The sequence below is a fragment of the Myotis nattereri genome, assembly GCF_964212035.1.
Source record: "Myotis nattereri genome assembly, chromosome: 1".
NCBI classification, from domain to species: Eukaryota; Metazoa; Chordata; class Mammalia; order Chiroptera; family Vespertilionidae; genus Myotis; species Myotis nattereri.
Window position 1 is genome coordinate 57,934,385 of NC_138075.1, and position 23,394 is coordinate 57,957,778.

At 45.4% G+C, this 23,394-nt stretch overlaps 1 protein-coding gene across 1 annotated transcript; it reads left to right on the forward strand.

Annotated features, from left to right (window-relative positions):
* The first annotated feature begins 232 nt into the window (after positions 1-232).
* Positions 233-1,303, forward strand: LOC308533897 (mitochondrial nicotinamide adenine dinucleotide transporter SLC25A51-like). The gene has a single exon (XM_081112112.1). It carries the CDS (start codon positions 239-241, stop codon positions 1,130-1,132), a length of 894 nt encoding a protein of 297 aa, XP_080968238.1. The 5' UTR covers positions 233-238; the 3' UTR covers positions 1,133-1,303.
* The last annotated feature ends 22,091 nt before the right edge of the window (positions 1,304-23,394 follow it).

Below are 23,394 nucleotides of genomic sequence, written 5' to 3' on the forward strand. Positions count from 1 at the left end.
TAAAATCATATCTTCAGGCTCACTTGCTGATCCGGTGGCTACCAGGCGTGGAGCCAGGCACCCACGGCGATGGGAAATCCAGTTATCAAAACTGGTTCCAGAAAAGAGAACCTAACATCCATTCACAATGGAAGCATTTGAGAACATTACCAAAAAGCCACCCTTCCTCAAAACACCAGGCCCAGATGGTGTTACAGGTTTTAAAAATCCTGCAAGAAGAAGATAGATCTTAAGCCACATGATGGATTCAGAAGCTCATAAAAAGAGGTTGCCAATCATAACATCTTCAAACCAAGATATATCACCTCCTATTACAGATGTTGGTGGAATAAAACATTATTTGTGTGGCTGCGGCGCAGCTTTCAGCACTGTAGCGATCACATTTCCCATTCAGAAGGTGCTCTTTCGGCAACAGCTGTATGGAATCAAAATCAAGGCTGCGGTGCTTCAGCTGAGGAGGGATGGATTTCGAAACTTGTATCGTGGAAGTCTTCCCCCATTGATGCAGAAGACAACTTCACTGGCACTTATGTTTGGTCTGTATGGGGATATATCTTACTTTCTCCGCAAGCATATCCATTCCCCAGATGTTGCAACCGGTAGCATGGCAGCATTACTGGCAGGGGCAACAGAAGCAATTTTCACTCCGTTGGAAAGAGTTCAGACACTGCTTCAAGACCACAAACATCATGATAAATTTACAAACACTTACCAGGCTTTCAAGGCACTGAAATGCCATGGAATTAGAGAGTATTATCGAGGCTTCATGCCTGTTCTTTTCCGTAATGGGTTCAGCAATGTCCTGTTTTTTGGCCTTCGGGGTCCCATTAAGGAGCACCTGCCTACCGCAACAACTTACAGCGAGCATTTGGTCAATGATTTTATCTGTGGAGGTCTATTGGGTGCCATGTTGGGAATCTTATCTTTTCCCGTTAATGTTGTAAAAGCTCGCATGCAGTCTCAAATTGGTGGGGAATTTCAGTCTTTTCTCCAGGTTTTCAAAATAATCTGGTTAGAACGAGACAGGAAACTGATAAATCTTTTCAGAGGTGTCCATCTAAATTACCACCGGTCCCTCATCTCTTGGGGCATAATCAATGCAACTTATGAATTCCTGTTAAAGGTTATATGAAAGAAAGAATCAACTAAGTTCCACTTACCAATCGACTAGATCTTCAAAGAAGAACGGAGTTTGGCCTCATTCCCAATTGGCCAAATACAAATTGGTGTAAATTCAGGCCACAGTGAATGATGGCAAAGCTGTTTCCCTTACGCACCAACAAATTCAGAATAAAAGGTTTTCATAGGAAAATTTAAGGGTTTGGGGGTTTTTTGTTTGTTTTTTAAAATATGTTTCTATTGATTTTAGAGCGAGGACGGGAGAGAGAAACCTCAACGATGAGTGAGAATCATCAATTGGCTGCCTCCCGCATATCCACGATAGGGATCGAGCCCAGTGCCCGGTACCCAAGCATGTGCTGTGACCGGGAATCGAATGGCAATCTCCTGGTTCCAGGGTCGATGCTCAACCACTGAACCACACCGGCCAGGCTAATTTATTTAGTTTTGTGCTCTCTGTTACCTGAGGACTTTGGGCTAATTGCTTGGTTAATAGCTGTCTATCTGATGGATGGCTTTTGATGAGGAAACTAATAGCCAAGATGGTCTTTTTTCCCCAAAGTCTTTAAATCTTCTGTATTAAAACATAAGTGGCCAGGACCAGCCAGATAAAAGGCTCCTAGGGCCCTTTGAATTCGGCAGACTTACTTTCATTACTCCATTCTTGCTTCTCTCCTCTTAGGAGGAGTTGCAAAGTGTAGTCTTTGCTAAACGGAAGCATGTACACGAGGAGCAGGACTGAGAAGAAAGCCTAATGGGCGTAGGCTTTTCGTGAGAAATTGCTTGTATTAGTTTTGAAATGAAGCCCCTGTTGGGAGAGTCATTCTCCACGCTGCTTCTGTGAAGGCATGGTAGACCCCAGCAGCTAATGAGAGCTCCCATTTGCTTTCTAGATTTGAAAGTGTTCTGTTTAATTCTGAATGTGACCCTAAACCTGTCCAAAATATCCTTGTGTTAATTTCACTTATTTCATTGCCAAAAGGCGGGGAGACTTAAATTTTGTCATAGGCATTTTATCTTATTAAGGTTCATATTAATTATATAAAGATCAAACTCTCTTTAGCTCAATTTCTTTGAATTATTGTTGCCAACTTAGCAAAAAGCTTTGGGGGGGGGGGGGAGTTGTCCCCTTTGGGCACTAGTTTATCTTATTCAAGTACTTTGTTCTTTTGAAACTCGTTTTAAAAAAAACACTTTCATAAAATTTTATTTTTAAAGTCTGTTTAATAGGATCCCAGATTTTTATTTCTTTCTGGTTTCTCAATGTTTGGAGGAGAGGGGAAACTCAGGAAAGCTTTCACCCCACAGTGTTAGCTATCTTTTTTATTTATTTATTTGTTTGTTTGTTTGTTTGTTTAGTTTTGGAAATAGAGACTTCTATTAGGATTTTTACGTTTGAGGAACCCAATTTTACCATTTTATCATTAAAAAAGTTTGAGAGGATAAGATCTAAATAAAGATATTTGAAGAGTTAATTTTAAAATTCTAGAAGTTGGTAATAGCTGGATATTACCAACAAAAACGTATTTGTCAAAGGAATCAGATTTTAAAATGTATTTTCCTAATAAATAAGGCAAAATGATTCATACAACACTTGAATGATTAGTAAAACATGAAACATCCTAGAAAAGTGGCTTATTTTTTAAAAACCTACATCTGTAAATATGTAGTTAAGATTGCTTTCCAGCACCTGACATGGCAAAGTAGTTAGGTTTCTTATTACCAGTTTGTCAGCAGTCTGGGTAATTGCATATGAAAATGTGCACGTAATGACCAAAATAAAATCAGGGTCTCAACTGGTAGTTTATTCAGTTTCTGGGCAGATAGTCCAAAACAGATGTTTACCTCTACATGCAGTATGGCTGGTCAAATAAAATGAACAACCTTCTTCCAACCAAAAGAATTAGGAAGCATAATCAAGCATTTGTTAGTTAGGCAATCATCAAGCTCAGGAGATTTACAACAGCTCTGTTTGACAATGTTGTGCTAAAAATGGCAGTTTACTTTAGCAACCAAGGTGCAGATGTAAGGATTTCAGAAAACTGACACCGAATAAACGTAACGTCCTTTGGCCTATCAAACCGAGTCAAGAGTGAGGGTTGGAAGTGGTTCTTTCAGAAATAAATGACATTGGTACGTGACCCCCTCACTTGTGTGTGTGCCCCTGAATACTGCCTGTGTAGGTGCTCAGCATGCGGCAGGTGTGTTAGCCTGGGGCCATGCTCTGGCCCTGGGAGTGGACTCCACGGGCCTTTGGTTTCTCAGGGCTTGCTTTTGTCTTTACACTCCATGCAGGTGGTAGAAACCTAATTTCTAAAGCACTTTGTAAAATAAAAGTGAAGTGAGAATGTGAAGGAGGATGCTTTGGTTTCTGCTGTCTCAATCTTCAGCAAGTAAAAATTTGACTTTTTCTTTTCCAATGTAGATGACTTTTCTTTTTCTTACCTAGGTGTTTTAGCTAGGACTTCCAGTACTATATTGAATAGGGATGGTGAGAGTAGGCGTCCTTGTTTCTGATCTAAAGGGAAAAGTCTTCAATTTTTCTCCATTGGGTAAAATGTTAGCTGTGGGTTTGTTGCATATGGCCTTTATTATGTTGAGATATGTTCCTTTTATACCCAATGTTAAAGATTGTTTTATTTAATCATGAAAGGATGTTGTATTTGTCAGATGTTCTCTCTACATCTATTGAGATAATCATGTGATTTTTATCTTTCATTTTATTGATCTAAAGCATCACATTAATTGAGTTGCACATGTTGAACCATCCTTGCATCCCAGGGATAAATCCCACTTTGTCATTTTGTATAATCCTTTTAATGTGTTCTTAAATTTGGTTTGCTAATATTTTGTTCAGAATTTTTATATCTATATCCATCAGGGTAATTTGTCTATAGGTTTCTTTTTTGTGTGGTATCCTTATTTTGTTTTGGTATTAAGGTAATGTTGGGTTTGCAGAATGAGTTTGAAAGTGTTCCTCCTCCTTGATATTTTGGAAGAGTTTGAAAAAGATTAATTCTTCTTTGAATGTTTGGAAGAATACACTAGTGAAAGCCTTCTAGTCCTGGGGGTTATTATTATTATTATTATTATTATTATTACTGATTCAGTCTCATTACTAGTTATTAGTCTGCTCAGATTTTCTATTTCTTCTTGATTCAGTCTTGGTAGGTTGTGTGTTTCTAGAAATGTGTTATTTCTTCTTGGTTATGTAATTTGTTGGAATATAATAGTTCATAATAGTCTCTTATGATCCTGTGACTTTCTGTACTTTCAGTTGTAATGCCTTCTCTTTTAATTTTATTTGAGTCTTCTCTTTTTTTTTCTTAGCTTAGCTACAGGTTTGTCCATTTTATCTTTGATAGAAGTAGCTCTTACTTTTGTTCATGCTGTCCATTGTTTTTCTGGTCTCTTTCACTTATTTCTGTTCTGATCTTTATTTCCTTCTTTCTGCTAACTTTGTTCTTTTTGTTCTTTTTTTATTTTTCAATTACAGTTTATGTACAATTATTAGTTCCAGATGTATAACCCAGTGATTAGACATTTATATAACTTATGAAGTGATCACCCCAATAAATGTAGTACACATCTGATACCATAGTTATTATAATACTAGGGGCCCGGTGCACGAAATTCGTGCACTGGGTGTCGGGGGGGGAGAGTGTCCCTCAGCCCAGCCTGCCCCCTCTCACATACTGGGAGCCCTCAGGCGTTGACCCCCATCACCCTCCGATCGCCTGATCGGCCCCTTGCCCAGGCCTGACGCCTCCGCCAGAGGTGTCAGGCTTGGACAGGGGACCCCCATCTCCCCCCGATCACTGGCTCTGGCCCCCGCCCAGGCCTGAGGCCTCTGGCCCAGGAATCATGCCTGGGCAGGGGACCCCCATCTCCCTCTGATCGCTTGCTCCACCCCCCGCCCAAGCCTGACGCCTCTGACCCAGGCTTCAGGCCTGGGCAAGGGGACCATCATATCCCTCCAATCCCCGGCTCCGCCCCCCACCCAGGCCTGATGCCTCGGCCAGAGGAGTTGACCCTCATCACCCTCCGATCACCAATCACCGGATCGGCCCCTTGACCAGGCCTGAGGCCTCTGGCAGAGGTGTCAGGCCTGGGCAGGGGACCCCCAGCTCCCCGTGGTTGCAGGCTCCACCCCTGCCCAGGCCTAACGCCTCTGGCCTAGGCGTCCGGCCCAGGCAGCGGGGACCTGCAGTGGCAGCGGGGGGCGCCGCGATCGTGGGCTTCGCTTTAGGCCCAGGCAAGGGACCCCTAGCTCCCGGGACTGCCAGCTTCGACCGTGCCCAGCTCCCATCGCTGGCTCCACCCCTACTTCCTGCTATCACTGGCCAGGGCGGCAATGGCGCCTGATTCTCCAATCATGGCTGGAGAATTGGGCCAGCTCTTAGCTCGCCCCTGGGTTTCCGATCACTGTCAGTGGCAGGGGGCTTCTTCCTGCTTTCCCTTTCACCTCCCTGCATTGTGCCTACATATGCAAATTAGCCGCCATCTTGTTGGCAGTTAACTGCCAATCTTAGTTGGCAGTTAATTTGCATATAGCCCTGATTAGCCAATGAAAAAGGTATCACCGTACGCCAATTACCATTTTTCTCTTTTATTAGTGTAGATTACTGACTATGTTCCCTATGATGTTCTTTACATCCCCCTTACTATTCTATAACTAGCAACTTGTACTTCTTAATCTCTTCACTTTTTCACACAACCCCCCAACCCTTCTCCCATCTGACAACCATCAGCATATTCTCTATCAATTACTTGATTTTGTTGTATTTTAATTTTTAAAAGTTTTTATTTATTTTAGAGAGGGAAAAAAAAAAAACACTGATGGGCTGCCTCCTGCATGCTCCCTACCAGAGATTGAGCCTGCAACCTGGGCATGTGCCCTGACTAGGAATTGAACCCACCACCTCTCCATGCATGGGACGATGCTCAATCAATTAAGCCACACCAGCCCGGGCTCGTTTTTGTTTTTTAGATTTCCTCATTTAAGCGAAATCATATGGCATTTGTCCTTCTGTCTGACTTATTTCACTCAGCACAATGCCTTCTAAGTTCGTCCATGTTGTTGCAGGTGGCAAGATGTCATTCTTTTTTTTAGGGCTGAGTCATTGTCCATTGCATATATGCACCACTTCTTTTTTTAAATATATTTTTATTGATTTCAGAGAGGAAGGAAGAGGGAGAGAGAGATAGAAACATCAATGACGAGAGAGAATCATTGATTGGCTGCCTCCTGCACGCCCCACACTTGGGATAGAGTCTGAAACCCAGGCATGTGCCCTGACGGGGAACTGAACCATGACCTCCTGGTTCATAGATCGACACTCAACCACTGAGCCATGCCGGCAGGACTATGCACCACTTCTTTATCCACTCACCTACTGATGGACACTTAGATTGCTTCTATATCTTGGCTATTGTGAATAATGCTGCAATAACCCTATGGATGACAGATATGTATTTATTTTCATTTTATTATTCATATTTTGATTTTGTGCTTCATCTTCAACATGACCTTTTAACATTTCTTTCAAATATTTTTATTTTATTATTTTTATTGGGGTGACATTGGTTAATAAGATTGTATGGGTTTCAAGTGTACATTTCTGATACGTGATCTGTATATTGCATTGTGTGCCCACCACCCAAAGTCATCTTCAGGACCATATATTTGGTCCTCTTGACTACTACCCCACCGCTCTTCGCTCTGGCAACCACCATACAGTTGTCTGTGTCTGAATTTCAGTTTTATAACATTTCTGTAATACTGGGTTGATGGTGATGAACTCCTTTAGCTTTTCCTTGTCTGAGACGCTATCTGTCCTTCAAGTCTAAATTATAGCTTTGCTGGGTAATTTTGTTGTAGGTCCTTCCTTTTCATCACTTTGCATACTTAGTGTGAATCCCTTCTGGCTGGGACCCCTCACTCCTCAGGGAATACCTCCTCAACCAAGATACCCCTCCCAGTTTTTATCTACCACATGTGGCTGTGAGACTAGCCCCTTCCACATCTCTGCCCTTCCTATCAGTCTGATGTGGTTTCTTCTTTATGTTCTTCCTTACAGGACTTCTGTTTGGCTAGAGTTCAGGTGATTTTAAATGATGGTTGTCCTGTAGCTTAGCTGTAATTTTGATCTAGTTGAGAGAGGTTTCGAGTATCACATTTACCTCTGCCACATTTATCTTGACTGGAAGCTGGGTTTTATTTTTTTTTCTAATATATTTTATTGATTTTTTTACAGAGAGGAAGGGAAAGGGATAGAGAGTTAGAAACATCGATGAGAGAGAAACATCGATCAGCTGCCTCCTGCACACTCCCCACTGGATATGTGCCCACAACCAAGGTACATGCCCTTGACCAGAATCAAACCGGAGACCCTTGAGTCCGCAGGCTGACGCTCTATCCACTGGGCCAAAACGGCCAGGGCTGGAAGCTGGGTTTTATTTGTTCTTTTCCTAGTTCCTTGAGGTATAAAGTTGGTTCATTTGAGAACTTTCTAATTTCTTGAAATATACTTATTGCTATAAACTTTCCTGTCAGAACTGCTTTGTTGCATTCCACAAGACACGATAGGTTGTATTTCCATTTCCAAGATAATTTTTATTTCCCTTTTGATTTCTTCCTTAACGCAGTGGTTATTTAGAAGTGTGTTGTTTAGTTTCCACATATTTGTAGATCTTGTTTTCCTCTTGTTGTTGCTTTCTAGTTCCATACCATTGTGGTCAGAAATGATAGCTGATATGATTTTAATCTTCTTAAATTTGCTAAATTTGCTATCATATTATCTATCCCGGAGAATGTCCTGTATATGTCTAAGTTCATTTGTTCTAAAGTATGGCTCCATTCCAGTGGGGTTTTGTTGATTTTCTGTCTGGATGATCTATCCATTGCTGGTAGTGGGGTATTGAAGTCTATTTCAATATTATTGAAGTAGAAATAAGCAATATAATAATTGTTTATTTGTTAATATTTGCTTACTATATTTCAGTGATCATCTGTTGGAATTGTATATATTTATGATTGTTGTATCTTACTGATATATTGACCCCTTTATCATTATATGACTTTCTTAGTCTCTTGTTACCATTTTTGGCTAAACTCTATTTTGTCTGATAAGTATGGCTACGCCCACTTTCTTCTGGTTTCCAGTTGTTTAGAATACCATCTTCTATCACTTGCCTTTGAGCCTGGGTATGTCTTTAGTGCTGAAATGAGTCTGCTATACACAGCAAAAAGTTTTGTTTGTTTTTTAATCTATCCAGCCACTTCATACCTTTTGATTGGTGAGTTCAATCCATTTACTCTTAAGCTGATACCTGACATGTAAGGACTCACCACTGGCATTTTCTTTTGCCTTCTGGTTGTTTCTCCATTGCTTCTTTCCCTTCCATTTGTGTCTATCTTTGTAATTTGGAAAATCCATGGTGGTTATCTTAGTCTCCTTTTTTTTAATGTTTCATGTCTCTGCTCTAGATTTTTGCTTTGTGGTCACCATGAAGTTGACATAGAACATCTCATAGATAAAAATACTTCAGTCCTTTTTCTTATACCAATTTATCCTCATTTGCCTATATAGATTCCATCCCCTTTTATTATTATATATTATTCCAAAATTGAATTAGCTCTCTAATTCTGACTGTCACCTTAGAGTTTTATGGAATTTCACCTTTTCATTCAACTGGAAGAGTTTCTTTCAACATTTTTTGTAAGGCAGATCTAGTGGTGGTGAACTCCCCACTTCTTGTCTGAGAAAGCCTTTATTTTTCTTTTATATCTGAAAGATAACTTTGCTAGGTAAAGTATTCTTGGCTGAAAATTTTTATCTTTTAACATGTCATTCTACTTTTTTCTGGCCTGTAGAGTTTCTGCTGAGAAATCTGCTGATAGTCTAATGGGAGATATTCATCGCCCCTGCCGGTAATAACCATATTTTAATCATTGACATTTTACAGTTTCATTATAATGTGTCTGGGTAAAGGTTTTTTTGTATTGAGATAATATGTTCTATTAGCTTCACATGGATTTTCATATCCAGTCTCTTCCGCAGGTTTTGGAAGTTCTCAGATATTATTTCTTAAAGCCTCTGCCCCCTTCTGTCTCTTATCCTTTTTGTACACCCATTAATCATATGTTGGCTTTTCTGATGGAGCCTTATAATTCCGTAGGGTTTCTCTCTCCTCTTCTACCTGAATCACTTCTAAAGTCTGATCATCCAGCTTGCTCATTCTGTCTTCCGTCTGATCTGCATTTTCAGTGCTCTCTAATGCATTGTTTCTCACTTACTGAATTCGTTGGCTCCAGTATTTCTGTTTAGTTCTTTTTTGGGCATTTCAATCTGTTGAAGTACCCTTCTGCTCATTCATTTTATTCTTGAGTTTATTGAAGTGTCTTTCTCAGTTTTCTTGCAATGTATTGAATCTCTTCATGAGAGCTATTTTGAATTCTTTATCGGTGTTCAGTATTCCATGTTTTTTGGGTTCAATTACTGGAAAATTGTCGCTTTCTTTGTGTGATACCATGTTTCCATGATTTTTCATAGTATTTGATGAAATGTGCCTCTGCTGCCGCATTTGAAGTAGCAAACAACTCTCATATTTAGGTAAGGCTTTGTTTACTTTGATTCTAACAGTTCAACTGACTGGCATTAAGAAGCCTTTCTTTTGTTTTCCAGAAAGTGGAGCTGTAGCACCAGTTTTTGGTTTCTCTTACTGTAGCTAACCAGCTGCCAAAGTTAGAACCACGCATTAAAAAGCTGGTGTAAAAAATAAAGGGGGGCCTGGCCGGTTTGGGTCAGGGGTTGAGTGTCAACCCATGGTTTAGTTCCTGGACGTGGTTTAGTTCCTGGTCAAGGAGCATGCAGGAGGCAGCCGATCAGTGATCCTTTTCTCATCATTGATGTTTCTATCTCTCTCCCTTCCTCTCTCTGAAATCAATAAAAACATACTTTTAAAAAATAAGGGGGAGCTGGCAGAATGAGGGTCCATAATCATCTAAGAGATTCCTAGGACCACAGTCACCTAGGGTCAAGTTTCTTGTGTCCCAAGAATTGCCTAAGTTTCCTGGGCCCCCAATCACCTAATGAAGAGTGTCCTGGGCCCAAAATCATCTATAGTAGTGCCTTCTGCCTCCACAATCAGCTATGATAGTTTCCTCAGTGCCCTCAATTACCTAAGGTATTATTTCTGGAGACTCCACATTCATCTATGGTCAAATTTCCTGGTCCCAATAACACCTAAGGTCAAGTCTTCTGGGCCCAAAACCACCTGAAGTCAAGTGTTCTGAGCCCACAATCACCTTAGGTATTGTTTCCTGGGCCCCCACAGTTACCTAAGCTAAAGTCCCTGCCTCCCCCCTCCCCCAGACATATAAGGACGACTTACCTAGCCCCATATTCAGCTAAGCTCGAGTTTCCAGAGTCCCCATAATCACCCAAAGCCCAGCTTCTCAATCTCCAAAGGTTGAGATCCCTGACCCACCTAACTAAGGAAAACAATCCTGACCTCCACATCACCTCAGATCAAGATTCCCACCTACCCCCCATGATATACTGTCAAGATTCATGTGTCTGCACAGTTCCCTCAGCTACAGTTTCCTGGGCCCCCGCAGGCACATGAGTAATAAATCCCTAAGCACCCCCCAATCGCCAAATTAGACTATCTTTGAACCCCACAATAACCTAAGATAGAATTCCTGGGCCCATAATCACCTAAAGTCAAGTTCCCTGGGTTCCCTTAATTACCTAATGCAGGGATTCCTGGACCCTCATATTCATCTAAGGTAGATTTTTCAGATCCCCTACAATCATCTATGGTAGGGTATTTTGGCCCCACAATCACCTAGGTCAAGTTTCCTGGACAACCAAAATTACTTACTGGTAGTTTCCTGGCTTCCCACAGTTAGGTAAGAGAGAAATTCTTCACACCCCAAATCACCTAATAGTTTCCTGGGCTCCCACAGTCACACAAGGTCATGATTCATAAGACCCCAGTTACCTAAGATAGAGCTTCCTGTGCCCACAATCACCTTTGGTAGAGTTACATACTCCTCCCCACCCCCCCTAATCACCTAAGGTAGTCTTTCCCAGGTACACAATCACCTAAAGTGAAGTTTCCTGGGCACAAATCAAGTAAGGTTGGGTTTCTGGGGTCACAATAACCTTAGATAGAGTGTTCTGGTGCTCCCCCTCCCAACACATACACTCTACAATCATCTAAGCTAGAGTCCCTCAAACCCAAACAATCACACAAGGTAGACTTTCATGGGTCTCCAAATTAGCTAAGCTAGAGTTTCCTGGTCCCCAAACTCACATCAAGTTGATTCCTGAACCCATAATCACTTAAGTTGAGATTCATGGCCCTCACAGTCTCCTAAGGTAGAGTGTCTTGAACCCCAACAGTCACCTAAGGTGTAGTTTTCTGGTCCCACAATTATCTAAAACTAGAAGCCCGGTGCACAAAATTCGTGCACTGGGGGAGGAGGGTGTCCCTCAGCCCAGCCTGCACCCTCTCCAATCTGGGATCCCTCGGGGGATGTCGAACATCCCTCTCACAATCCAGGACTGCTGGCTCCCAACCATTCGCCTGCCTGCCTGCCTGACTGCCCCTAACCACTTCTGCCTGCCAGCTGATCACCCCTAACCACTCACCTGCCAGCCTGATCGACGCCTAACTGCCCCCCTGCTGGCCCAATCACCCCAAACTGCCCTCCCTGTTGGCCCAGTAGCCCCCAACTGCCCTCCCCTGCTGGCCCAGTAGCTCCCAACTGCCCTCCCCTGCTGGCCTGGTCCCCCCCAAATGACCTCCCCTGCCAGCCTGGTTGCCCTTAACTGCCCTCCCCTGCAGGCCTGGTTGCCCCCAACTGCCCTCCCCTGCTCACCTGGTCACCCCTAACTGCCCTCCCCTGCCGGCCATCTTGTGGCCACATGGGGGTGGCCATCTTGTGTGATGGTCAATTTGTATATTACCTCTTTATTATATAGGATAGTATTTCCTGGGCTTATACTCACTTAATTTAGAATTCCCTGGTCCCCTACAATCAACTAAAGTTGAGTATCCTGGGTGACCACAATTACCTAGAGTTCCCTGGTCCTCCATAAGCACACAAAGTAGACTTTCCTGGGCCATCACAATCAGTAATGTTTCTTGGGGCCCCACAATCCCCTAAGGCCCTGGTCGGCAAACTGCGCATGGGCCACGAAGTTTGAATCGCACGTGGTATTTCATGGAAGAGCCACACTCAAGGGGCCAAAGAGCCGCAAGTGGCTCGCGAGCCGCAGTTTGCCAACCACTGCTCTAAGGTAAGAGTTCCTACTAGGAAACAGGCTCAAACTTGGCTGGAGCCTGCACATCGTTTCATGGAAATTAGTAGCGGTCAACTCCATTCACCCAAACCTCCACTTGGGGGAGCTCTGCACCAATGCCCGGGCCTCTCACCTCCTGACATTCTGATGTAGTTGGTCTACATGCTGGTTACAGCATTCCCTGGTGATTCTAATCAGCAGCCAGAATTAAGAAATACTGATGGAGACCCTCATCAGTAACTATGAACTAACCTCCAAGGGTCACCAAACACTGAAAGAAAACCGTAATTGTGTGGGAGAGGTAACAAACTCAGCAGAAAGAATATTCCCAAGGAAGCAGCAAAAAAGAAGAAACTAGAATAAAACTTTAAAGTAAATATTAATACCTCAGATTTGGAAAGGTCTCCAGCCAGTAAAAATCTTCCTGTGGTAAAAGTTCTTGGAAATTAAAAATATTACTTAAATAAATTTGCTTGGTATTATTTTTATAGCAACTTTGTAAAAAAAACAAAACATATTTTTAATGTTTTTTTCTTCCACAGTTTTTTGCAATTTTTGGATTAAACTCACCAATTAAGCATTTTGAAGTTACAAGTCAGTGGTTTTTACTTTATGTAAAATATTGTGTCACCATCACCATATTGTGTCACCATCACCATTTTCTAATTCCAGACATTTCCTTCATCTCAAAAAGAAACCCCATATCCATGAGGCAGTCACTCCAATTCCCCTGCTCCCAGCCCCTGGCAACCACTAATCTGCTTTCTTTCTCTACGAATCTGCCTTTTCTGGACATTCCATGCAAATGGAATCGTACAGTACGTGGCTTTTTGTGTCTGTCTTCTTTCACTTAGCCTAATGTTTCAATGTTTATCCATGTCGTAGCATGTGTCAGTACTACATTCCTTTCTATGGCTGAGTCATACGCCACCATATGGCTAGACCACACTTTGGCCATTCATCTGCTGATGGACATCTGGGCTGTTTGCACTTTTTGGATATGATGAATAATGCTGCCATGTACGTTCTTTTACAAGGCATTTGTATGAATGTACATTTTCAGTTTTCTTAGGTATAGTCCTAGGACTGGAATTACTGGGTCAGATGGTAGTCCTATGCTTAACATTTTGAGGAACCGCCAGCTGTTTTCCACAGAGGTTGTACTATTTAGCGTTCCCACCAGCAATATGTGAGGGTTCCAACTTCTGCTTTTAAACCCTGGGGTTTCAAAGGGAAAGGGGAGAGACCTGCCCAGAGATGATCTGAGGCAGTGGTTCTCAACCTTCTGGCCCTTTAAATACAGTTCCTTGTGTTGTGACCCAGCCATAAAATTATGTTCGTTGCTGCTTCATAACTGTCATGTTGCTACTGTTATGAATCGTCATGTAAATATCTGATATGCAGGATGGTCTTAGGTGACCCCTGTGAAAGGGTCGTTCGACCGCCAAAGGGGTGGCGACCCACAGGTTGAGAACCGCTGAGAGGAACCTACACCTTGAGCCTTTACAATACAGAAAGGACTGAGGCCCCCAGCACCCTGCCCCTTGACTTTCCCAGTGCCACACAGCCACCCAGCCCGACGTGCCCATCCCACAGCCCGAGGGCAGCGTGCCTCTCCTAGAGGAGGTCAGAGCTCAGCCGCTGCTGTCCTCCCTCTGCCCTGCACAGACCACACTGTTAACCCCCTTCTCCCCAAGGCCTCATCTTCACTGGTCTGCCGTTCGGCTGCTGTTACAGGTGCTGCTCACGGAGCGAATTAAATGAGTCGGTTTCCAGTTCTCAGCCCTACCTCTTCTGATATCCCTTGAAATGCACAGGAATTGGCCATGTGGGTGACCGCGGTTGGTATAAAACCCTGACTCAAGGAACGCTGATCCCTATTTGGTTAGACACGCTCTTGAGGGCGTGCTCATGACTTACCGGCCGCAACTCTCCGCGGTCGATGGCCGCTCCGGAGAGGCCGCCCAGGCTGGACACCCAGAGGCGGACTGCGCCTTCCTCTGCCCTGCCGACGTCACAGCCGCATGTTAACCTCCTCCTGAGGCCAAGGCTTTGCGAAGCAGCCTCTCCGAGCTCAGCGCATCACAGCCCGCTGCTCCCCCCTCACACCGGGTACTCCAACCGCAAGGCGAACCTCTTCCCCGTCTGCGGGCCGTGGATCCCGCCGCCCCGTGGGGAAGCGTGTGTGTCCCACCCCCGCCCGCTGCACGTTGCGATAGCCGTGCCCACGAGGCCAGAGGTGTGCGTTCCTCCTGGAGCACTCCAGGCTCACTGGCCTCCATGTGTTTTCCAAGAAGCAGGGCCTGGAAGGGAGGGTTGAATGAAGGAGGATAAAGAAGTGGAGAAGGGGGGGGGGGGGGCACCTGGCACCACCATCACCTCCACCTTCTACCGCCTCCCAGCAGCCTTCCTGGCATTTCTCCGGAGTCCCTTTTGCCCTGTAGGTGTTTAACCCAGTCCTGTCCTGGTACAGGCCTACCTTGGACTCTGATTCTTCTTGTAACTGCCTGAAGTCCTTCCTGCAAACACCTCCGCAATGATCATGCACAGAGCACTGGCAACACTGCTGTTATCTCTCCGTCCTGACCCCAGGGCCAGCGCGGGCGGGGGGTTGGGGGGGGGCAGCGCAGGGGGGGCCAGCGTAGGGAGGGCCAGCCAAGGGAAGCAGGAGAGTTTATGTTACAGGGGCGTGGGGAGGGGACTCCGTTTAGCTTACAAGCCAGTTTCCATCCTGTACTTCAGAGTGGGGCACCCCGTAACTGTCCCCTCCAAGAGTTGGGGCCCAGTGAGGCCATTGTTCTTGACTTGGGCTGTAATCACAGTGACTTCGATTTCCTGATATGGCCCTGGATATCCTGGCTCGGTCTTGCCTCCAACTGTTTTCTGCATTCGATTTAAGAGGAATGTCAAGTGGGGAGGTGTGTCTGCTGACCTTATGCTTGTCCATAAAATGTCTGTAAACACAGGATGCAGACCTGCTGAAGCATGAAGTCATCCTGCTGCGAGGCTAGTAGGAGAGAGGCTGCCCGCCCAAGGAGAGGTGCGGATTTGTAAAGCCGTCATCAGCGTGCACTCAGCCTCTGCCAAAAACAATCGTTTTGAAGACTTGATTTTAAGTGTTTTTGTTTTCAAGGGTCACTGGCAAACTTGTACTCTGACCACCTGATGAAGAGGAAATCTCCTGGCACTTGGCTTTCAGGAGTAGTTAAACATGTAAAAAGAAAGGCCAAAGTAAGTAAATCTGGGATCTGCACCCTGCAACCCGTCTGCTGTGAGAGACCCTGGAGGCCACTGCTCTCCTGACCATAGGGTCAGTGACACTGACCTTGACATCTCCATACGGTGTGGACGCCCTGGTCCAGTCCCACTTCTATGCTGGGTCTGCATGTCAGCCTCCGCTTACATCTTCCACATCCCCTCCTTCTTCTGGAGGTGGGGCCAAACTCTTCATTAGATTCTGTGCCACTGATTAAGTATCCTGTAAGCGGCATTTAAAGAAAACAGGGTAATTTGATTTTGGGTGGTGGGCACATGGTCCTATATAAAGATTTTGTAAATTAGTAACCCACACATGTAACCTATATGTTCATGTAGACTAATGTCACCCCAATAAAACTCTATATAATTAAGAAAAAGAAAATAGGGTAGCCTGGCTCAGTGGTTGAGCGTCAACCTATGAACCAGGAGGTCACAGTTCAATTCCCGGTTAGGGCACATGCCAGGTTTTAGGCTAGATCCCCAGTTGGGGGCATGTAGGGGGCAACCGATCAATGATTCTTGTTGTTGATGTTTCTCTCTCTCTCTCTGAAATAAATTTTAAAACACATTTAAAGAAAATAGAGTACATTTTAAATGATGTTCTTCAGGTTATCATGAGTGTCATTCTCCATCTTGATACACATAAGAATCACCTGAAGTACTTTTAGAAGGAGGGATGTCTCTGAGGTTCTGGGGATTCGATCACATTGGTCCAAGTGGGACATGCTTGAGCAGGTTCTAGAAGTTCCTCACATGATTCTAAGGTGCAACCAGAGCTGTGCAGCCAGGGTGAGAACCAGTGCATTCAATGAGTACCTGATAGGTAACCTTTCAGGATAATCCAGTTCCATTTGAGCTCAATCAAGTTAATTGACCTGGTCAAGATTTCAATTAAATCTTAAGATACTTAAAATCAGACGTCCACTTGAATTAGATAAATGTCAACTTTCTTTTTTTGAACTTCTACATAGTTGAAATTTAAAGAGTCCAATAGTTTAATAAGATCTGGTGGGAAAAACAGTAGTTTCTAGTCTCTTCCATTTCCCAATTCCAGAGACAACTTCTTTTAGCTCTTTCAACTGATTCTTTGGCTATTTGCCTCTATATCTTTAAGGAAAATGCTTGGATTACTATTTATTGATTTTCAGTTTGGGAAATTATCTATTGTCTTCGCATGGGACAAGTGAAGATTTCTTTCACACACACACACACACACACACACACACACACATCTCTTGCCACACTCAAATTTGTCCTCCTACCCCATCCAATTCCTATCTAATAAAAGAGAAACATGGTAATTGGCGTACGACCGCTACCCTTCCCATTGGCTAATCAGGGTGATATGCAAATTAACTGTCAGCCAAGATGGCGGCCGGCAGCCAGGCAGCTTGAAACTAACATGAGGCTTGGTTGCTTCAGTGACGGAGGACTCCAACGTTCCTTGCCTGACTTGCCGGCCTCTCAGCTGCAACTCTAAGCAACTATGTAACAAATATAGAAGCTAAACAAAACCCCAGACACCTGCTTTACTCAGCCGGGCTCCAGCCAGCTGGATCGCAACATTGTATCAAATACAGACGGTAAACAAAGGCCAGAAACCTGTTTTCAGCAGCCAAGGCCTCAGAGCTAAAGCTGGCCCAGAATAAAAAAGAAAAAAAGAAAAAAAGGAGCGGTTGGGAGCTTCAGTCACCCATCAGCCTGAAAACGGCCCTCAGACCCTCAGCCAGGCTGGCCAGGCACCCCAGTCAGGACTCCCACCCTAAAGGGTGTGTGACCAGCTGCAAACAGCCATCATCCCCTCATCCAGGCTGGCAAGGCACCCAAGCGGGACCCCCACCCTGATCCAGGACACCCTTCAGGGCAAACCAGCCAGCCCCCACCCGTGCACCAGGCCTCTATTCTATATAGTAAAAGGGTAATATGCCTCCCGGCACCGGGATCAGCGTGACAGGGGACAGCGCCCAAAGCCCCTGATCGCCCTGCGACTCTGTGTGTGACAGGGTGCAGCGCCCTAACCCCCTGATCGGCCCTGCTCTGTGTGTGACAGGGTGCAGCGCCCCAACCCCCTGATTGGCCCTGCTCTGTGGGTGATAACGGGCGGTGCCCCAACCCCCTGATCTGCCTTGCTCTGTGTGTGACGAGGGGCGGTGCCCCAACCCCCCTGATGGGCCCTGCTCTGTGAGTGACAGTGGGGAGCTCCTCAACCCCCTGATTGGCCCTGCTCTGTGGGTGATAGAGGGCGGAGCCCCAACCCCCCTGATGGGCCCTGCTCTGTGCGTGACAGGGGGTGGCGCCGCAACTTCCCTATCGACCCTGCCTTGAGTGTGACAGGGGGCGGTGCCCCAACCCCCCAATCGGCCGTACCCTGAGTATGACTAGGGGTGGCATCACAACCTCCCAATCTGCCCTGCTCTGTGCATGACAGGGGGCGGCGCCCCAACTCCCCAATCGGCCCTGCTCTGAGTCTGACCAGGGGCTGCACCTAGGGATTGGGCCTGCCCTCTGCCACCCAGGAGCAGGCCTAAGCCAGCAGGTCGTTATCTCCCGAGGGGTCCCAGACTGCGAGAGGGCACAGGCCGGGCTGAGGGACCCCCTCTCCGCCCCCCGCCCCCGAGTGCACAAATTTTTGTGCACTGGGCCTCTAGTATAGTTATATCATAATTCTGCTTAAATCAATAATAGTTTCTACATTACTAGGATTTTGGTTACCATCCAGAGCTTAGCCATGTAACAAACTATGATTACTTCCCCTTTCTTGAACTATGATTACTTCTCATTTGTTTCCTTGAATTAATAACTGTCTTAATTGTTCACCTGATTAGTTTATTAGTTTTTCTATTTACTTTTCAGTAATCCATCGTTGAGTTCTCTACCCATTGTTTAAATATCTCCTCAAGACCTTTACTCACGTCTGGTATTTTATACATTTCCTCTTCCTGAAGAACTGTCTCCCAAAGGCCCTGACCTGCTCACACCTGGGCCTGTCCTCTGCAGCTGGTACGCACGGTCACCCTGCAACACCCCTGCGCGGTCATCCTTACGGGATTCCCTCACTTTCCTCCCCTATTGCGTCTCCTGTTCTTACATTCCTGTCTTCTTTCCTGGTTTACGTCCTCATTTTACTGAAATGAAAGAGCACATAAAACCCCACCACACACACAACTATTTTCTCTTCACAAGCGTGGAGAATTATAGTATTTGACAGTAAGGGGGTGGCACTTCTTAGAGCAGCAAGCCAGGGAAAAGACCTAAAAGGTCTGGTAGGAAAACACTGGGTTTATCCAAAATACAGGCAAATTCATTTGTGCTTTTTTTTTTTTTTTTTGCCTGTATTATATTTGGAACCAAAATAATAATTACTCTGTAATCTGTGCTCCCAAGGTAGGTCATCTTGGAATTGGTGTTTTAACAAGGAGCAAGAGAATAGCATAAAAAATAAAGCTCATTTCATCGAAGCTTTACAGAAACAAAAGGATTTCAGCATGATTGCAATCATGTTTTTCCATCACCCAAAAAATCAAGCAGCTAAAGCAAGAGTAAATTTGTTTTAAAAGAAATATATTAAGCATCAATTGCACATCCAGAAAAGGCCCAATTTGGCTATGAAATTGGTTTCCTGCTGGAAAGTCAGGCAAAGTCGGATTAAGGGAGGCCATCGCCCCACAGGTGGCCTGTACCTTTAAGGAACTGGAGTTTCCCCCCTGGAGACAGACCAGCTCTTCAGGGAGTGAAGACCATTTCTCAGAAGTCAGTTTTCAGAAGAAAGAAGTTGGGTTGACTGTGGTTTGACAGCTCTGACCACAGTCTTTACTGCTGCTATTTATATCTTTGAAGCTGTTTTCCAGTAACTGTGCGCAGCCCTGAGGGCTGTCCTAGGAGGCCTGAGACCCAGGGTCTGCCCCCACGGAGATGGAAGGTGGGGGTGGACTGGGTCAACGAGGGGGCGAAAGATAGCCAGTGGCATTGCAGTGAGGGAAGGAGAGCGTACCTGATGGGCTAAGGACAGCCGGTGACCTGGCGCAGGCTCCGCCACAGGGCGGGGCATGCCTGGCAGCTACGCTGCCCTGAGGAAGGCATTCAGAGACAGCCCTGCTCGCCACCAGTGTCCCAACATTACCTGCTCGTGGGCACTGAAAAGAAAAGAGATTCTTACAAAAAGCAATTCTTGGTAAGCCTGGCTCCTCTCTTCATGAAGTGTCAGTAAATGCAGCCTAGGCTCTTGCTTCAGGGTGCCCCCTTGTGGGGAGGTGGAGCCATGACGCCCTCTTTGCCTCTAGAGCAGTGGCTCTCAACCTTGGCTGCACATTAGAATCACCTGGGAATCTTTTTAAAATCCTGATTTCTGGGCCTCATCCTCTGGAAATTCTGTTTCTTTGTTACTAATGTTGTGGCCCCACCCATAACAAAGACACGGAATGTTTAGGTTAGTGTGGCATTATAATACTGTGTGCTTGGTACTGCTCCAGGCATTTGGGGCACAAACATCATTGAACAAAACTAACAAGATCTACCTTCTTGGAGCTGACATTGAAGGTGTGGGAGACACACAACAAATAAATATCTATCTATATATAAAAAGGTAATATGCTAATTGGTCCTAACAGTGTCACAGTCACGACCGCTAAGGAGGAGGCTGTCTGTGCGTGCGCGGCGGGGCATTGCTCCCAGAGATGGGGTGGAAGTGGGGAGGCGGCCGGAGGAGGCCCATGCCTGGGAGGGTGGGGGTGAGAGCCCGTCGCGCCCCCCTCACCAGTCCTTTGCCACTCACCACTCACACTCTGAGTGCCCAGCGGCCCACCTGCCAGGGGAAGGAGCACAGCGCAGCAGGCAGGAGGCTTCCACGCTCTCCTCCGGGAGCCACTGCATTGCTCTGGAGACAGGGCAGAAGCGGGGAGGCGCCCAGAGAAGGCAGGACCAGCGCAAGGCGACTCAAGGGACTGAGGGCAGGGCTTGAAGCGGCCAGAGAAGGCCAGAGGGGTCAGGGGGCTGGGCCAGGTGAGCTGGAGCTCTGTGTGGAGAGGTTCAGGTGTCAAGATCTGGCGGGCGGGGGAGAACCAAGATGGCGGCATAGGTTAACGCCGGAGTTTGCTGCTTTGAACAACTACTTCAAAAGTGAAACCAAAAAACGGAAGGGACATCACCCAGAACCACAGGAACGCTGGCTGAGTGGAAGTCCTACAACTAGGAGGAAAGAAAAACGCATACGGACACTCAGAGGAGGCGCAGTGCTGAAGTCAAATTCTGAGGTGCGGAGTGCGCGGAGCGGGCTGGCGGCGGAGGGCGCGGTTGGCGTTTTCAATCGGGAGGGAGTCGCAGACTCTGAGCTCCAGATACAGGCGAGTCTTTAGGGACCCAGACTCAAACGGGAGAAGCGGGACTGTCTGGCTTCGGTCAGAGCGAGTGCAGCTTTCTCTCCGAGGTTTGCAGCCCTTGCTGGGACTCAGAGAGGCAGAGCCCCTGGGGACAGGACTGAGAGCCGCCATCACTGCTCTCTCCGGCCCACCCTATTGATCCTGTGCGACCCGCCCCGCCCAAGCCCTGCACAGAGGCATTTGCCGGATAGCCTCAGGCAAAGGCTAGATTAGCACCTCCCTAGAGGACAGAAGTTCTCTCATTGCAGAAACAGCTGATTCTCATAGCCACTTGGCCTGGAGGTCAAACCCTCCCTGGTATTAGCTACAACAATCAAGGTTTATAAGACTGCGAACAAAGACCACTAGGGGGTGCACCAAGGAAGCATAACAAAATGCGGAGACAAAGAAACAGGACAAAATTGTCAATGGAAGATATAGAGTTCAGAACCACACTTTTAAGGTCTCTCAAGAACTGTTTAGAAGCCGCCGATAAACTTAATGAGATCTACAAGAAAACTAATGAGACCCTCGATCGTATATTGGGGAACCACCTAGAAATTAAGCATACACGGACTGAAATAACGAATATTATACAGACTCCCGACAGCAGACCAGAGGAGCGCAAGAATCAAGTCAATGATTTGAAATGCGAGGAAGCAAAAAACACCCAACCGGAAAAGCAAAATGAAAAAAGAATCCAAAAATGCGAGGATAGTGTAAGGAGCCTCTGGGACAGCTTCAAGCGTACCAACATCAGAATTATAGGGGTGCCAGAAGATGAGAGAGAGCAAGATATTGAAAACCTATTTGAAGAAATAATGACAGAAAACTTCCCCCACCTGGTGAAAGAAATGGACTTACAGGTCCAAGAAGCGCGGAGAACCCCAAGCAAAAGGAATCCAAAGAGGACCACACTAAGACACATCATAATTAAAATGCCAAGAGCAAAAGACAAAGAGAGAATCTTAAAAACAGCAAGAGAAAGAAACTCAGTTACCTACAAGGGAATACCCATACGACTGTCAGCTGATTTCTCAACAGAAACTTTGCAGGCCAGAAGGGAGTGGCAAGAAATATTCAAAGTGATGAATACCAAGAACCTACAACCAAGATTACTTTATCCAGCAAAGCTATCATTCAGAATTGAAGGTCAGATAAAGTGCTTCACAGATAAGGAAAAGCTAAAGGAGTTCATCACCACCAAACCAGGATTATATGAAATGCTGAAAGGTATCCTTTAAGAAGAGTAAGAGGAAGAAAAAGGTAAAGATACAAATTATGAACAACAAATATGCATCTATCAACAAGTGAATCTAAGAATCAAGTGAATAAATAATCTGATGAACAGAATTAACTGTTGATTATAATAGAATCAGGGACATAGAAAGGGAATGGACTGACTATTCTTGGGGGGGAAAGGGGTGTGGGAGATGCGGGAAGAGACTGGACAAAAATCGTGCACCTATGGATGAGGACAGTGGGTGGGGAGTGAGGGCGGAGGGTGGGGTGGGAACTGGGAGGAGGGGAGTTATGGGGGGGAAAAAAGAGGAACAAATGTAATAATCTGAACAATAAAGATTTAATTAAAAGAAAAAAAAAAGAAAAAAAAAGATCGGGCGGCAGGTGGGTGGGCGGCCCGCCGGATTTTGTGGGCTGGGCTTCTAGTAAGAAATAAGAAAACTGTACAATAGATTAAAGGTGACATGTTGAAGCAAACAACATGAGAGTGGGATAGGGGAGCAGGAAGTGCTGAAAAGTGGGGTGAGGGTGGGCTGCAGGGCTGAACAGGGGCTCCAAGACTTGAAGGCCTGGGGCTCAGCCAGGCTGCTGTGAAGAGGGGGAGACATCTATTGCACAAGTATATCTATGCCTCACCTGTTACATTTGTATTTTAACTTCTCTATTACATAGGTAGCCATATGTAGATTCTTTACAAAGCTCACATATTTCCATAGGAGACCAAAAATACACCAGAATAACAACAGTGGCTGGCTACCTGTGGAAGGTGGGATTGTGGTGACTTTTTATCTTTTTTTATTGTTTGCTGTATTTGCTAAATTTTATAACATGAGTGGGCCCAGTTTTATATCAGGAGTAAAACAGTATATGTTATTACCTGTTTTAAAAACCAGAGTTAATCTACCCTTTAACCTCATGAAGGGCTTTCCAAAAGGGACAAGAGGTTTAAAGGTGGTGGTGTCCAACCTTTCTGAGGAGACGGCATTCTTCCACCAGGGGGCGCCTTGCCTTCAAGTAAGGAGCTGCCTGAGCCCTGCGTTTGGAAGGGGTTTAAGGCTGAATCTTGCATCATTCCCCTCCCACGCCTACGAACTAAGCTTAGAGTG